The sequence below is a fragment of the Lepidochelys olivacea genome, assembly GCF_965140295.1.
Source record: "Lepidochelys olivacea isolate rLepOli2 genome assembly, chromosome: 4".
Taxonomy (NCBI): domain Eukaryota; kingdom Metazoa; phylum Chordata; order Testudines; family Cheloniidae; genus Lepidochelys; species Lepidochelys olivacea.
This window is the reverse complement of record NC_140414.1, coordinates 59,216,234-59,234,673: the sequence shown is the minus strand read 5'-3', so window position 1 is coordinate 59,234,673 and position 18,440 is coordinate 59,216,234. Positions and strand designations below refer to the sequence as shown.

Here is an 18,440-nt window from a genome sequence, read left to right as displayed (position 1 = left end):
CCTCTGGGGCAGCATTCAGAAAAAGAAAGAAAGCAAAGGAAGCTTTTCTATCTAAGCAGGAAGGAGCTCTCCTGAGATACATAGATACAAATGTTCATGGTGAGCCTTCCAGCCCCAGTGAGGATGTGAGTGGTGAGAAGATGCCTGATCTTCCCAGTTAGAGTGCAGGTGACCTGGCAGCTACTGCAGCATCCATATCTCGATCTCAAATGGATGTAACCATGCACATTCCTGAAGAAAAGTGTAGATCAGAGAAGAGTGTGGTCGAGGCGCAAGAAACTGCTGCTGCTGAGTTTAGTTCCTTAAGTCTAGATGATCCAGGATTGTGGACCTACTTGAGCAGTAGCCTGAGGGACTTCCTTGTACTGCATGGGCCACAGCAAGTGAAAAACTTCATGTTCCCCAAAGGCAATGAAAATAGAAGTTTCTATCCAACACATTACTGGCGTGAAATCCCCAATGGTGACAAAGTGCAGAGGCCATGGCTTATGTACTCAAAAACCCCAGAATGCTGCATACCGTTTTTGTTGCAAACTCTTCCAGTCTAATGTTCCACCCACATTGGGTTCTATAGGAACAAAGGACTGGAAAAATCTGGCTAGAAATCTGGCATGCCATGAGAAGGCAGCAAATCACCAGAGACCATTCCATAGGTGGAAAGAGCTTGAGATGAGACTAAGGTTAAAGGCCACCATAGATGATCAGCATCAAGAGAAGATTGCCTCTGAGTCTCTTCACTGGCAAAATGTTCTGAAAAGGCCATTGTGAGAATGCTTACTACCCAAAACCTAGCACTGTGTGGCACTTCAGATCAGCTGTATGTGCCAAACAATGGAAACTTTCTTAAAATTGTAGAGCTGATGGCTGGGTTTGATGCTGTACTCCAGGAGCATCTAAGAAGAGTCACCACCCAAGAAATGTACACATGCCACTACCTTGGAAAAACAATTCAAAACGAGATCATACAGTTACTGGCAACTAAAGTCGAATGGAAGATTGTGGCAGATCTGAAGTCAGCAAGATCTGAAGTCTGTTATTCTGGACTGCACACCTGATATCAGCCATACGGAACAAATGGCTTTAATGGTGCATTTTGTAACAACAACAGAACCTAGTGAAAATGTCCCTGCAATGGTGACTGTCAGAGACCATTTTCTAGAATTTATTGACATTGATGATACTACAGGAGCTGGTATGACAAATGTGCTTCTTAAGAAGCTGGAAGATATGGGAATTGCAATAGCTGACATGAGAGGTTAGGACTACGATAATGGTGCCAACATGAGAGGAAAGAACAGAGGAGTGCAGACACGTATCCAAGAGTTAAACCCTAGAGCTTTTTTTGTCTCATTCATTGAACTTGGCGGTCAGTGATGCAGCATCAGCTTCTAGTGAGGCTGCTGAATTTTTTAATGTAATTCAAAGCATCTATGTATTTTTCTCTGCATCAACTCATCGATGGCAGATTTTGAAGCAACATCTGGGAACATCCTCTCTGACACTGAAACTACTGAGTGCCACACGATGGGAAAGTCGAGTGGAGGCGATAAAGCCTATCAAACACCAAATTGGGAAGATAGATGATGCCATAGTTGCCATTATGGAGGATAATGCTATGACAGGAACTGTTCATGGGAGAACAGTGGCAGAGGGAAATGGAATCACCACAAACATACATAACTTCAAATTTCTGTGTGACTTAATGTTGTGGCATGACATACTGTTTGAAATAAATGTTGTAAGCAAGAGACTCCAAGGTGTTGACCTTGATATATCTGGAGCAATGGAACAACTGGACAAAGCAAAGTCATGCCTACTGTCTTACTGGTCAGCTAAGGGATTTCAAAGCGTTCTGAAGAGTGCACAGAAGTTGGCAGAAGAACTTCACACTAAACCTATTTTCCCACCCATTCAAGAATACAAGAGTCACTGAAGAAGACATTTTTATTACGAGGCACGGGATAATCCCATAAGAGACCCCAAACAACAATTCAAAGTTGAATTCTTTAACCAGGTGCTAGATTGTGCAATACTGTCAGCTGAAGAACATTTCATGCAGCTCAAGGAACACAGCAGTATATTTGGGAAGTTGTATGATATTCCAAAACTCCTCACTATACCTGAAGAAGACCTACACAGCAATGCAGGGCACTAGAGACAGTGTTGACATGCGCCATATTGATGGGAGTGATTTAGGTGATGAACTGAAAGCCCTTTCAAGATGCATTTCAGCAGGATCAACTCCAAAGGCTGTTCTGGAATATTTCCAAATGCTTTTGTTGCTCTGTGCATACTTCCAACACTTCCTGTAACAGTTGCCAGTGGAGAACGCAGCTTCTCCAAGCTGAAATTAATAAAAACACATCTGCGCTCCACAATGACACAGGAGAGGCTGATCGGCCTTGAAACCATCTCAATAAAGCATGAGCTGACCCAGACTGTGTACCTTCAGCAGGAAGCAGTTCGAATTTTTGCAACCAAGAAAGCACAGAAAGCACCACTTTTATTATTCAAACAGATAAAAATGTCAGTGTTTACTATGCAGACAAGAAAAGTTACATTTGCTGTTCAGGTGTTTGAAAGTTAAGTGTTACTTAAAATTTTTGAACAAGGCATTTTAAGTTGTTAGTTCTCCTTTATTGGGATAGGTAGCAGAGCAGTACCATGAGAGGAGTAGAACAGGAAGAAGGCAGAATTGAGACCTTTCAAAGTTTTCGCCCAAGCGAGGGGGCATGGGGGGTGTCATTTGAGCTCCCCGCCTCAGGTGCCAAAATGTTGTGGGCCGGCTCTGCTGGAAGGCCAACTTATTTACCAATACCAGAGATTTGTGCCAAGACTGGAATCCATAGTTTCTGCATCAAATGTGTCACTCTCAAATATATAACTTTTTACAGTAAAGAGATGGAAATTTTCTTACCTGTTACATTTGCTTCTGTGAGTTTCTCTCTATAGCAGGTGAGAATCTACCTCAGCTGCAAGGTCAGGAGAATGGGTGGCAATTTTTTGATCTATTCTTTAGTCTTTGGTCTATTCTTTTTTGGTCTATTCTCCAGTAATAATTTATGGGAGTAGGGTGTGGGCACAGTGTGTGGATTCAGAACAATGTTCCTTGTACGTTGGAGTGAGGTACAAAATCTCATAGATCAGCTAGAAATAGTCTTCAGTTTGAAACTGTCTTCAGGAGGGGAAACTCAACAGTCCTGGGTCTGAGAAAGACAGCAAAACTGAATCTTAGATGTTCTTGTAGCAAACTGTTCCTCTGTCTCTCCCGTGATGATAATGAACTCTTACTAGTTTTCTTCAACATCATGAAGTAATAGTAGATTTCTTAATAATGAATATTGGATTGGTTTTGCAAATGAGGCCTCTGTTACGCTACCTATGTGTTACATATGTACAGTTCTCTATCTGTTTTCCAGATGGCATGGATCATTTTGGCTGTAGAGCAAGACTTTACATTACTTTAATTTTGTTTACCTTAACTGAAAGAAACTTAGAACTTTGTGTATGTGTTTTGGAAGTCCTCTGTCCACAAAAATAAGAAATTAGAGAAGTATAAGTTTTAAAAGTCCATTTTTCCCTTGCTCTTTCAAGCCTCATGAACATTTTCCCTGTGGTGCTCTCTGATTGAAAGACATTTGACTAGTCTCTTCTATGATATTGTACCTTTAGCTATAACAAAGGGACAAAAGGTGCTCTTTGCTTACATTCAGGCTCGTAATTTACAAAGACATGTGAAAAGTTGATCAGAGTCTTTATCTCTCAAATTCAAAACTACTTTGAATTACCTTCCCCCAAAAATGTTTAACTTGAAAGGAATTTAAGAAATGTGATAAATGTTCCCCAAGCAAAATGAAGATATTGCCCTACGCTAAGCAACAGTACTTTTTTTAAATCTGAGGAAATTACAGGAGACATAATTTGTTCTGCTCATAAAATCTCTTCCAGAATTGAAAAACAGGCCACGAATAAACAAACCTTGTAGTAATTATGACCATGAAGCAAATTCTTCTTCTTTTTTTTTTAAATTCTGCCCTTATTTCTTCTCAGATGTTTACTAAGGGTCTGACCATGCTCCCAGTGAAGTTCATATGAATTGACTTCAGTGAGAACAGAATTGTGGCCTTTTAAAGACCTTTTTTTGATTTCTTCAACATCTGTTTTGTTGTAAACTGTAGGTTCTTTATTTTGTTATATTTTATTTTTCAGGAGGCGTGGCTTCATTTCTACAGTAAATTTTGATGGCTTAAAGTGGAGCTGGGAAGGGTAGACCTAGAAACTGAAATGTTTTGAAAGTTGCTTCCTATTGTAGAACTTACTTTAAAAAGTTATCTCCACAGTGTGGAAAGCTTTCAGATATTGGAGAACAATAGGACTTGGTGTAGTTCAGGTTGCGTAATAGACTCCAGTATACCTTCCTGTTTTCAGTACCTGATAATGTTCTGAAACTTTTGCCTTTTGAGGCCAAAATTTTCCATGCCTGATCTCTGCCTAAAGCTGATTTTTTTCTCTCTCTCTGTTTTGAGTGTGAGGTGGAAGATTAAAGATGTATAGTTATGTACGCAGAAGTCAGGAAATGCCACAGTCAAGGTGATAAACTGAATTTTAATTCTGCTCCCTAGGGTATGTGTAGTCTTTGGTTACATTACATGATGTCATACTATTTCTCAAGAAATCCAGCATAATACCATGATATTTTACAGCCATAAATACACATTTATATCTTGGAGTGCTGTATATTTTGTGTATGCAAGACAAAGTCCATGAAAGTCATTTATATGAACATTTCTCAATGAATGTTACTTACATGTTGTACCACAACTTAAGCATAACAAAACTGAGTAATAATGTAAAAATACCAGCATTCATAGGTCCCCAGTTAACTCAGTTAGCTTCCTAGTTGACTAGCTCAGTCCCGAAATTGACCCTATAAGAAAAGCTGTGCTGTCGCTGGAAAGGAAAATTTATATACCAAGTGAAGTGATAACCAGATTATTAAAATATGTACTTTATAGAGAAGAGAACTGATCATATAAAAGGACTGTCAATAAAGATATATTTGATTATTATGACATAAAATTAGTGTAAGTATTAAAAATGGAAAAAATCTTACAGGCTTCTACACCTGTGTATCTAAGGTTGTAGAAAATGTTATGATAATATACTGGATTATCTGAGCAATAGGATGTGTTCCAGTAATTAAGGACTGCATCATAATACATACCCAAAGGGTGAAAAGGTAGGGTTTCACTTTCTTTGCACCCTCTGAGTATATATTTCCTGGATTTTAGGGTGCATAACATATCCATTGTATGAAATTTCCTAAATTTTAAAATGTGAATACATTTGCCTTTCGGTTTTTTTCCCTCTCATAGATACTTACCTTCAAACAAGGATTTATGCCCTCCTTAATCTATCTTTTCTTACAGTCTGACTGTTGAGTATATTCTTAAGGCTGAATTTGAGATATCAGTTTCCAAGGTAACAGACTATGGTGTCATCAGCACAGGATTATAATTTCACTGCAGGATAAAGCAGAAAGAGAAGATGGATTTTAAGGGAGAATATTGTTTCTTAAGCTTCAGTGTTTTGCTAGGGGAAATTACTTGCTAACGCTAAATTCTTATTTTCCCATTTATTTCATAGTACTCAAACTGTGAAAGTCCTTTTTTAAGGATTTCAGTGTTACCAGTCTGTACCATGCAGTAGCTTGCTCTCATGCAAGCACAGGATTCTACATTCATCCTAATGTAGATCTTAGTATTTGTAGGTGGACAGACTGATAGGATAGATCACTGAAATTGAGAGGGATCCCACAGCTCTAGATTGGAGCACTTTTGTAATTATGTGCTCTAGGGAACCAGGTGCTTCTGCACCTGCACCAGTGTCTTTCTCTGTGACAGAGTAACTGGTGGGGATTTGAAACCATGCCATGTTCCCTTTTTAGTTTTCTTCCTGAAGGAAATAGTTTTCTGCATAAAAGTTCCCCAGTGAAAATGTATTTTCTGCAAGCATCAGATACCATCTACTTTCAGGAGCAGGAGCTTGGAAATTTCCATAAACTTTTCTCTTGTGTTTCTCCTTTTTCTGTGTATCTTCTCTTCCCTGTCTCTCCTTTTCTGTAGTCTTCCTGTGCAACCTCTTTATTCTTCTATTTCCACAGCCCTTATATACTCCTCTCTGATATCCATTATTTTAGTCTTTCTCGTTCCTTCACCCCCCGCACCCCCCTGTTTCTATTGTGTGTTTTAGATTTGACTCGCCTCCTGTCTCTGGTTATCAGCCTTCTTCATTTATTTTCTGTATGGCTTCTGATTTCTGAGGGCACACTCATATTTGTGTTTTGTCAGATGGTTTCAGCATCCATTGTTAATCACTGTGATTATATGGGAAATTTTAGGTTTTTGGCAGTAAAATAGCAATCTCCATAAACTGTAAATTGTTCCACTTCAGCATCAAAGTTGTGCAGTTAAAATAAACATTACAGCAGTTTCTGCTTTCCATACAGCAAAGAGGTGAAGCTGTTATTATTTTATTATATTTACTGCAGTAATACACAGAGGCTTTCTCAGGATTTCGGTCCCATTGTGCTAAATGCTGCACAAATATGTGATAAGACATGGCCCCTTTCCAAAGGGCTTAGGTACTGTCTTTGAGTTAAACCTAGCTCAAAGTCCTCATTGGAAAGAGGAAGAAATTAACTGTAATTTTATAGTACTAATATGTAAAATATTTGAACCATGATAAATAAGATTTCTGAACTCTCTTTTTAAGAAGTTTACCTGAGAATAGTTATTTCTATCATGTTCATAATAAACTTTGGTCTAAGAGGGTTCATTATTTGGTAGCATGTGAAGCATGTTTTTTCTGCTTCTTCCCTTGAGACATTGGATGATATCTAACCTGTTTAATTTTGGATATTAAGAGAGCACTTTTTGTTCCTTCATTATGTCCTTTGACCTATTTCATATCCTGTCTCCGAGATGTTTATTTACATAGTTCATGTAAATAAGTGAAAGAGATTAGATAGAGCATATAGTGAAATTACTCATAGTGTACAGCCCAGTTACCTTTTCTTTATCATAGCTCCCACTTCCTTCTGCTTTCTGTTGTCATTCAACTCTCCTGGTTTTTAATTTCGTACCATTTTAATTTTGAGGGCAGTTGAAAGCCACAGAAGTCTGTAGCATTTTCACTCCCTTTACAGGAAGGAGTATATGGTCTTTGACAGCAAAGATAGCATTAGCCGCATCTGAATCCACTAAGTATGTTGCTGGGAAAAGTAAGAGAGAAACATGGGGTTTTGCTAGCTCACTGCTAGTATATTTCAGTTCTTATTAAAGGGCTCAGTTAGTCTGTGCACACAGCGGGCCTGATTTTGAAAAGGTCACGAATCTATGACCATACCCAAAAGTATATATCCAAATGTAGCGTGCCTAATTTCTATGAGCAATTACCACTGTGCACGTGCAACTTGGGTATTGGGATGCAGAAATTCCCAGCTGAATGCCAGACAGACCATTTGCACATACAGTCATGGTAATTGCACAGACAAATTTGACCTGCAATCGTGGACATGTTTTTGTTTTTTTTACATGGCCCTAGGTGCCTGACTTCTATCAAGCCTTTACTTTTGCTGTGAATATTTTCCTTGTATTAGTCTGAAGGGTCAGTATTTGTGCTTAGTACGCACAACTGGTCTGGGAAGCGGTAGTTTCCACCACTTCTTTCCCTTAGGAATTCCACTAGGAAAGTGCAGCTTTAAGTTGTAATCAGGATTCCACAGTAGCCACACTGCTCTGCTGCAGACTAAGTCTGAGGTGTTCTCAGTCAAGACTGCCTTCTGGCTTTCCAGGCCATGCCCCCTCCAGGACAGCAGCATGCAGTTTGAAAATGTACTGTCTGACTGCAGCCTCTGTGACAGAGGGGAAGCTTTGGGGACCTTCCACCACTGCATTCTTCTCACGGCTTCTCCCAATACCCTAACTTATGACTACATAAGACATCAGAACCTAAGACTGAATCTGGCTCATGCTCTCAAACAAAAGTGTTTTCTCTTCATAAAGTACTCCTGTAAAGCCCCTCAGGGTGTGTGTACCCTGCAATAAAAAAACCTGCTGCTGGCCTGTGTCCGCTGACTCGGGCTCACTGGGCTATAAAATTGAAGTGTAGATGCTCAGAGTCAGCCTGGACTCTGGGGCCCCATGAGAGCGCTGAGGGAGTCCGAACATCTACACTGCAATGTCATAGCCCCACAGTCTGAGCCCCCAGAAGCCCAAGCCAGTTGACACAGCCCAGCCATATGTGTTTTATTGCAGCGTAGACATACTCTCAGATATGAGTTATACTCTAGCCAAGTGCGCTGAACTCTGTAATAAACTCCGAAGTATAGTGTGGAGGCGGGACGGGTGTTCATATAAATCATATAGACCTTGGTTCCCAAAGGCAGCCTAATAGCAGTAAAGAGCTCATTGTGCAAAAGCACAAAATTCATAGATGAATTTATTAAAATATTATTTGAGCATAGCTTTGTCAGTTTTTAAAATGGTTAAATTTCTGGCAAGTTACCCTCAACTTCCTCAGCTTGTTAAGCAGTTAGCTAACCAAAATAACGCTTTTTAAGTAGCGTAAAAAGTATGAAGTGAAAGCAGAGGTTGAAGGAGCAACAGAAACTGACTGCAACTGCCATTACCAGGTACTGCCATTACCAGTGCACACAAACACTGAAAATAAAAATATCTCGTTGTTCCTGAGTGAATGGGCTTAACGTACTATTTAGAGCTAAAAAGCTGAATTCACCTTTCACTTTTAGCCCTTGTGTGTGTGTTTGGGTTGAAAATTGAGAATATAAATGAGATTAGTATCTTGTGGTCATGTACAGTTTACACTCAGAGGTGTGTGTGTGTGACACAGCTTCGTCCACTGGGTATTGACAAGCACAACTTGTGCTAAAATTGATATGAACTGTGTATATAAATCCTACTAAAATACGGTTGTACGTGGGACTGGAAGGCTCCTGAGACTGGTAATAGGATACGGAGTTTTTCACTTCTTGATTCAAATCAGGCCCAATGCAGTGGCTACCAAAATTGTTTCTGATGGCTGTTCAGAGATCTATGTGGAATTAGCTGGTGATCTCAGTTCAGTTTCTAGTGGAAAAGTGTCTGCACTTGAAAATCCACCATCATAACTGGCATCCTTTTTGGTGTTTCTAAGAGATGCCAAGGGCTGAATGATCATGGAGACTGCCCTTAGAGGCATATTAACAGGGCACAAAGAGGACGCTTGTACTGCTGTTGCCTTTGGTGTCTCCAGGCCAGGCAGTCTGGTACTTATTCAAGAATGAATCTTTGTTTTTAAAAAAACTAAAAATAAATATGAGACTTTATTCTTCAGTGGGTAAATTCTCTAGTTTCTAAACGTAAAGGGCTATTCTAATTTTATAATGGGGAATGATAAGTGATAATGCAATCCTGTTTCAGACTTATTTTCTAGCTCCACCTACTGGAGATTAAACATATTCTGTGTTGAGTGAATGAACAAAAGTTCAGTGTAAACAATCAATCAGATGATTGGCACAAGTAATTTAGTTCAGTTTGAATAATTTTATCTTGTACCTTGCAGGAAAAAAGCAATTCTGTTTATATTCTAGAATAACATTCTAGTATTGTCCAAAACTGAATGTGTTCCTCCTAGATCATCAGGCTAAATGTAGTGAGCCTAGAGATTTTGGAAAACTGCTTTTTAAAAAATAACTAAACAGATGTATATTGTAAGTGATATAAATATTTTGATGGGTAATTTTGCTGGCATTTTATAGTGTTTGTGAAACTTAAAAATTCAACAGGAATTGAGACATTTTTAGATATTCAGTATGAGAATTTTTGATTTAAAAAAAATAAAATGATCCTTATGAATCCCTTGTTTATTCAATATACAAGGTCAACTCTCAGAGATCAAGTTAATTAATCAGGCATGTCCTGTTTTCATCACTGTGTGGGAGATGACATGACAAACACAGTTGTAGGGAGATGTCCAGAGACTGCCCAGGTGCGTGCTGCAGGAAGTGGTTTTGGTTCATTACTAGATCTAAAGAGAGGTTCCAATTGCTGAATCTCCAATGATTATCATGACATTCATGAGTGTGGTGCCACCTTTTGTGTGAGATATAAAACCAAGGTTTAAGCACTTCTGATACTTGAGGAGAATAATGTTTAGTACTTCCATGCTTTTAGATCTTAAAAAGTACTTTATTAATTAGTATAGTGATGTAGGTATTAATGTAAAGTACCCCCAACACTAACAAGAGTAAGGATTTTTATTCTGTTGTCCAGCATAAATTTCAGTTTGAATAATTAGAATTCTGTCTATTCACAATGAAATTTCAGTTGGGTATAGGTTGCTGTGTACTCTTGAACAACTGTTGCTGTCAATCTCAGAAGTGACTTTGTTTTGGTGGTAAGTTAAATGTTGTGTGCATGTCTGAAGTCTCTTCAACTGAAAAGTCTGTGTTGACTGGAGTGTAGTTATTTTCCATAGGGCTGCACTGAGTTAAGATCCACTCTTGTGACGTCCCTAAGGCTTGTGGGAGATACAGTTGTGTGATGCTTGTGAGCTCCCTAGGAGCCAAGTGTCAGTCCTGCAGCATTTATGAGTTTTGCAAGACTGAAGCTCCCTGGAAGACTTCGCCCCTCCTCTCCTTTTCTGCTGAGCCAGCTCTATGCTATAATCAGGGCAAATCTGATTATATAAACTCACACTTCTGAAGGTATTGGGAGTATTCATAAAATTAGGGTTCTTCTATGTGTATGTATTTGCAGAGTGTATTTGGGACCTTTCATTAAGTAAAGAGATGAAAAGTATGCTATTAAGTAATATCCTTTCTTTACTTACTGTACATTGAACACAGATGATAGAGGCCTATTGTCCTTAGCTACATCCCAGCTAAGGTAGGCTAGTTCCTACCTGTTCTGAGACCGTGCTTGACCCAGAAAGCAGCCAGCAGCAGGTCCAGCTCCTAGGCGGGGGGGCCATGGGGATCCACGAGCTACCACTGCCCCAAGCACTGGCTCCACACTCCCATTGGCTGGGAACCGGCCAATGGGAGCTGTGGGGGGTGGTGCCTGCAGGCGAGAGCTGCGCAGAGCCGCTTGCGGCCTCTGCCTAGGAGCCAGACCTGCTGCTGGTTGCTTCTGGGGCACAGCGCTGTCCGCAGTGCTAGGACAGGCAGGAAGCCTGCTTTAGCACCCCACTGCATCGCTGACCAGGAACTGCCCGAGCCCCAGTCGCCTGCCCCAGGCCTGAGCTCCCCCAAACCCGGAGCCCCCTCCTGCACCCCAAACCCCTCATCCCCAGCTCCGTTGGGTCACGGGCATGAACAATTTTCTTCCCCTGGGTCCCCAGAAAAAACATTTTAAAACCACTGTCTTGGGGTATGTCTACACTACAGCTGAAAGTGAGTCTCCCAGTGGAGATGGACAGAACTGAACTAGAGTACTAAAAATAACAATGTGGATGTCCCGGCTCAGGCTCTCAAGCCCACCGAACCCTCTAGGCTTCAGAGCCTGAGCTCCAGCCCAAGCCAGAATGCCCACGCTGCTATTTTTAGTGTGCTAGCTCAAGGCCCACTAGAGCAAGTCTGTCTGCCCAAGTCCACAGGCTCACTCCCAGCTGCAGTGTAGACATTGCCAATCTTTTATCTCTTGAAATAGGATGAATGTCAATTATACTTTTGAGGCTGCTTTAATCTGGCGAGGTGTGACCTTGCTTATTATCATATCAGGCATTCAAGCATCCTTCATATTAATACTATGACAATAAACTCTGCTCTTATCACATACAGAATGTATATGCTGTGTGTTCCAGTCTCATTCATTATTGTGTTTGCTTTCCTGGGCAAACAGTTTTATTTCAGCAAAAAGAATGAGGAGTACTTGTGGCACCTTAGAGACTAACAAATTTATTTGGGCAGAAGCTTTCGTGGGCTAATGAAGTGAGCTGTAGCCCACAAAAGCTTATGCCCAAATAAATTTTAGTCTCCAAGGTGCCACAAGTTCTCCTCCTCCTTTTTGCTGATATAGACTAACACAGCTACCACTCTGAGTTTTATTTCATAGATTCATAGAGTTTAAGGCCAGAAGAGACCGGATCATCTAGTATGACTTACTGTTTGTCTTTACATTTCTTTAAGTTACCCCTGTATTGAGCCCAATAACTTATATAGTGTTTGGCTAAATCATATCTTCATAGAGTTATAGATTGTAAGGCCAGAAGGGACAACTGTGATAATCTAGTCTGACCTCCTGCATAAAACAGACCATAGAGCTTTCCCCTAAGTTATTCCTGTTTGAACTAGAAAGGCATCCAGGCTTGATTTGAAGACATCTGGAGATGGGGAATCCATCACTACTTACCTTAGTAGTTTGTTCCAATAGTTAATTACCATCACAGTTGAAATCTACGTTTAATTTCTAATCTGAATTCGTCTGGCTTCAGTATCTAGCTGTCAGTTCTTATGACCTTCTCCATTGGATTGCTGAGTTTGTTAGCACTTGGTATTTTCTCCCTGTGAAGGTACTTACACACTAATCAAGTCACTTTTCAATCTTTTTGATGAGCTAAACAGATTGTGCTCTTTAAATCTCTCACTGTAAGGCATTTTCTCTAGACCTTCAATCATTTTTGTGGGTCTTCTCTGCACCCTCTCCAATTTCTCAACATCCTTGTAAAAATGTGGACATCAGAACTGTACACAGCATTTCAGTCTCCATCTCACCAATGTCATATACAGAGATATAATCACCTCCCTACTCCTACTATACTCTGTATATATCTCCAACGATCACACTGGACTTTTTGCCACAGCACTGCCCTGGGTGCTCATGTTCAGTTCCTAGTCCACTGTGACCCTTAAATCCTTTTCAGAGTCACTGCTTTCCAGGATACAGTCACAAGCTCAATAGGTATCACCTGCATTCCTTTTTCTCAGATGTATAACTTTTCATTTGGTTTTATTAAAACACATTTTGTTTGAATGAGCTCAGTTTATCAAGAAATCCAGATCACTAGATGACTGCCTTGGCCTCATAATTATTTCCTACCTCCTGCAACCTAGCATTTCAAAAGGTTATTTTATCCTTCAGAGTTCCCTACTCGTAACATACACTTTGGTCAGAATTTAGTTCCTGTGTATATCTTTTCAAATCAAAGTCTAAATTAACTTCCCCACAGGACAACTCTGTCTTCCCTTGCCTGAAGTACCTTTCCAGTGTTAATTAGTCCTTCACTGGTCTGGCTTGGAATGTTACTTGAAACAATTTGCCATTATCTCCAACTTAATTTAAATATTTAAATGAAACATATTTTCATTAAGTCTGTGATCCTTAATAACACCAATCCACAGCAAATATGGTGGCTTGCTGTACATTATTCAATCTGTCACACGCTGTATAATCTTGGTGTTTTCTACACATCTGAATTCTTAAGGTAAGGTGGTGAAAATGGGACAGATTCCTGACGAGGGTGAATCTTGGTGTGATATATTAGAGATTAGGCAAACCCTGGGTGGTTTGGATGCAGATCAAATTTTATTAAAACCTGCAAAGTCCAAATGTGGAGTAGTGATGGAGCCAGTTTGGATAAATGATTCCAGTTTTCATCCATCACTAGATATGTTCATTGTATTCCTTTTTATTTCACTCAAGCATTCCGTTTTTAAAAGTATTTCATTATTTGAAAATCATTTATTTTCAATATGCATTTTAATAACACATCATAATATATTTCAGAATATTTGTGATACATAGTTATTTTCATCACCAACATCTGTCCTTCAGATAATTCCAAAAGTCATTTTATTATCCTTAAATATCCAAAACAAAGAAATAGAGAGAAGTTCAAAAAAGATAGAGAAGAATGACTAATGCTAATACTGCACCCAGCTGCTTCTTTTCCTTGCCTTCCAAGGCTGATCTCCTGTCAGATGTGGGCAGCTTCCACTCTCACAACTAAACTGTATTTGTTCAGCTCTGTATAACTTGGATTATAAACTCTTCAGTGCAGGAATGAGGAGCACATTCTCAGCTGGTGTGAATTGTCAAAAGACAATCCCAGTGTTTATTGGACCACCTGGAGAGTTCCCTAAGGGTACGAATGAGCAGCTCAGGAATCGTTAGGAATCCTAGAATCGTAGGACTGGAAGGGACCTTAAGAGGTCATCTAGTTCATGGCACTCATGGCAGGACTAAGTGTTATCTAAACCATCCCTGACAGGTGTTTGTCTAACCTACTCTTAAAAATCTCCAATGATGGATATTCTACAACCGCCCTGGACAATTTATTCCAGTGATTAACCACCCTGACCGTTAAGATTTTTTTCTTAATGTCCGACCTAAACCTTCCTTGCTGCAATTTATGCCAATTGCTTCTTGTCCTTTCCTCAGAGGTTAAGGGAGAACAATTTTTCTCCCTCCTCCTTGTAACAGCCTTTTATGTTTTTGAAAACTGTTATCATGTTTTCTCTTCTCCAGACTAAACAAACCTAATTTTTTCAATCTTCCCTCATAGGTCATGTTTCCTAGACCTTTAATAATTTTTGTCGCTCTTCTCTGGACTTGCTCCAATTTGTCCACATCTTTCCTGAAATGTGGCACCCAGAACTGGACATAATACTCCAGATTAGGCCTAATCAGTGTGGAGTAAAGCAGAAGAATGACTTCCCATGTCTTTCTTACAACACTCCTGCTAATACATCCCAGGATGATATTCACTTTTTTTTGCAACAGTGTTACATTGTTGATTCATATTTAGCTTGTGATTTGCTATGACCCCCAGATCCTTTTCCACAGTATTCCTTTGAGGGCAGTCATTTCCCATTTTGTATGAGTGCTACTGATCGTTTCTTCCTAAACTGAGTACTTTGCATTTGTCCTTACTGAATTTCATCCTATTTACTTCAGACCATTTCCACAGTTTGTCCAGATCATTTTGAATTTTAATCCTATCCTCCAATGCACTTGCAATCCCTCCCAGCTTAGTACTGTCTGCAAACTTTATAAGTGTACTCTCTGTGCCCTTATCTAAATTATTGATGAAGATATTGAACAGAACCAGACCCAGAACTGGTTCCTGCGCGTCCCCTTTCCATATACCCTTCCAGCTCGACTGTGAATCATTGATAACTACTCTTTGGGAACAGTTTTCCAACCAGTTATGCACCCACTTTATAGTATCTCCACATCGGTTGTATTTCCCTAGTTTGTTTATGAGAAGGTCATCTGAGACAGTATCAAAAGCCTTTCTCAAGTCAAGATATACCGCATCTACCTCTTCCCCTCTATCCACAAGGCGTGTTACCCTGTCAAAGAAAGCTATTAGGTTGGTTTGACATGATTTGTTATTGACAAATCCATGCTGACTGTTACTTATCACTTTATTATCTACTAGGTGTTTGAAAATTGATTGCTTAATTATTTGCTCCATTATCTTTCCAGGTACTGAAGTTAAGCTGACTGGTCTGTAATTCTCCAGATTGTCTTTATATCCCTTTTTATAGATTGGTGCTATATTTAAGCTTTTTCAGTCATAGTTCCATGAACTTAAAGTGAGCTATAACAATTTACACATCTGGCCCCATGCCTTCCCACATGTTTTGTACAGAGCTATAAATAACTATAGTACTATGGAAATAAGAACACAAGTAAATATGGCAGTTAGATTTATACAGGAGTATTTGCTTTGGGTCAAATCTAGTCCCAGCTCCCACTCTGAGTATGTAGGTTAGACACAGGGGAGATATACAAGGGGAAGGAAGAGAGATTAATCTTTTCCCCAATATAACCATTCCATGGAGCCTGCTCTAACATAATGGTTAAAATGGGGTTGGAAGGACTGGAGGATCTACACAGCCACTGCCAACTTCTCTGTCCCCTGAGAAGAAGCTTTTGTCTATAGATTTTTCTACAGTATAACTAGTCTTCATGTTCTTATTGTTCCAGGTGACTGGTATGAGCAGCTTTATCCCCTCATAATTACACTCAAGGACTGCATGGGAGAGGTGGTGACAAGGGCAAAGCAATCAATGACTTTTGTTCTACTTCAGGAACTTGCATGTGGCTTGCCACAGCATTTGATGCTGACCCTAAGAAGAGACATCGTCTTTAGTCAAGCAGTAGGTGCTTCTTGAGTCACTGTTTTTCTGTTGTGATTACTGTTTGTTATTTACATGATTGTAATTAATCATGGCATACATGCAGGTATTCGCCATTTCTTTTAACGGAACACAACTTCTTCATTTGTGTTAATTCATTCACTTTAATGTTCTGTACTATGATAAACAATTAATTGATTTAGGTTGGGTTTTCAAAGGACTTAAATGAATAAATGTCATTGAATTTAAATAGGAGTTGGGTGCCTAATTACCTAGGCTCCTTTGAAAACCTCAGCCTTAAATATTAATAAACTTAGGGGCATCTTTCTGATCTCAGTTACAGCAGTGTAAATCAGAAGTAACCCAACTTGAAGTCAATGAAGTTTCATGGGTGTAAAACCAATTTAAGGTCAGAATGAGATCCATACATTTTATGTATATGTTACCCTACAAAATACCATAATATACAATTGAGATGATAAATATTCACCAAACAGGTATTTCCATCTTGTTCCTCAGTCACCAAAGTACAACCTGTATCCTGTAGAAAAACAGCAAACATAGTTATAAAACTCTTAGATTACACTAATTAATCTGTTTTTGTTGTTGTTGGTTTTTTAGCTTGCTGGATTGGTCTGTGGGTTTATAATCAAACTGCACACAAGTTTACATGATCAAGGCTTCCTACAGCAGCTTCATATTGTTGGGTTAATTGTTCAATATGAAGGACTTCTCAGCACTTATAGTAAGTATTGCCCTGCAACAACATTGCTTAGTATTTTTTACAAACCAAGAAGTTCATCCAGTAGGTTCTTATTTTAACTTTCAGTAATTTGGCTTATTGAATCAACAAATATTACCCTAATACAAAATAGCAGGCTTCCATACAATAGCACAGTTAAAGCCATTGATATAGTACTGTATGTCAATTCAGCATAATAAATTATAGTAATCTATTTTTTTCAGGTTTCAGAGTAGCAGCCGTGTTAGTCTGTATCCACAAAAAAAAACCCAGGAGTACTTGTGGCACCTTAGAGACTAACAAATTTATTTGGGCATAAGCTTTCGTGGGCTACAGGCCACTTCATCAGATGCACTGAATGGAACATATAGTAAGAAGATGTATATATACATACAGAGAAGGTGGAATTTGCCATACAAACTGTAAGAGGCTAATTAATTAAAATAAGCTATTATCAGCAGGAGAAAAAAACTTTTGTAGTGATAATCAAGATGGCTCATTTAGGCAGTTGACAAGGAGGTGTGAGGATACTTAACATGTGGAAATAGATTCAATATATGTAATGACCCAGCCTCTCCCAGTCTCTATTCAAACCCAAGTTAATGGTATCTAGTTTGCATATTAATTCAAGCTCAGCAGTTTCTCATTGGAGTCTGTTTTTGAAGCTTTTCTGTTGCAGAATTGCCACCCTTAAATCTTTTACTGAGTGGCCAGAGAGGTTGAAGTGTTCTTCTACTGGTTTTTGAATGTTATGATTCCTGATGTCAGATTTGTGTCCATTTGTTCATCAGAGATCTACAACCTATTCTGAAAAATGATCCCTCACTCTCACAGATCGTGGGAGACAGACCAGTCCTCCCTTACAGACAGCCCCCCAACCTGAAGCAAATACTCTCCAGCAACCACACAACAAAAACACTAACCCAGGAACCTGTCCTTGCAACAAAGCCTGATGCCAACTCTGTCTACATATTTATTCAAGTGACACCATCATAGGACCTAATCACATTAGCCATACCATCAGGGGCTCGTTCACCTGCACATCTACCAATGTTATATATGCCATCATGTGCCAGCAATGCCCCTCTGCCATGTACATTGGCCAAACCAGACAGTCTCTACGTAAAAGAATAAATGGACACAAATCTGTAAACTATACTAGTACTTGTAAACTATAGTAGTACAAGTGTTTAGCCAGACCCAAATAATTGGTTTATACAAATAAGTCAGCTACCCAATTTAAATACACCCAATATAACGCTGTCCTCGGCAGCCAAAAAATCTTACCGTGTTATAGGTGAAACTGCGTTATATCGAACTTGCTTTGATCCACCGGAGCGCACAGCCCCCCCCCCCCCCCCCCGGAGCATTGCTTTACCACATTATATCCAAATTCGTGTTATATCGGGTCACGTTATATCGGGGTTGTCAAGGTTCCTCCCCCACTCTGAACTCTAGGGTACAGATGTGGGGACCTGCATGAAAAACCTCCTAAGCTTATCTTTACCAGCTTAGGTCAAAACTTCCCCAAGGTACAAAATATTACCCCCG

At 39.5% G+C, this 18,440-nt stretch overlaps 1 protein-coding gene across 1 annotated transcript in view; it reads left to right on the top strand.

Annotated features, from left to right (window-relative positions):
* INPP4B (inositol polyphosphate-4-phosphatase type II B) overlaps positions 1-18,440 on the top strand; it is a 489,632-nt gene that overhangs the window by 394,075 nt on the left and 77,117 nt on the right. Inside the window, exons 22-23 of the mRNA XM_084627075.1 lie at positions 15,996-16,168; positions 16,769-16,892. Of these exons, the coding sequence (XP_084483201.1) occupies positions 15,996-16,168; positions 16,769-16,892 (297 nt within the window). The remainder of the gene's footprint in view (positions 1-15,995; positions 16,169-16,768; positions 16,893-18,440) is intronic.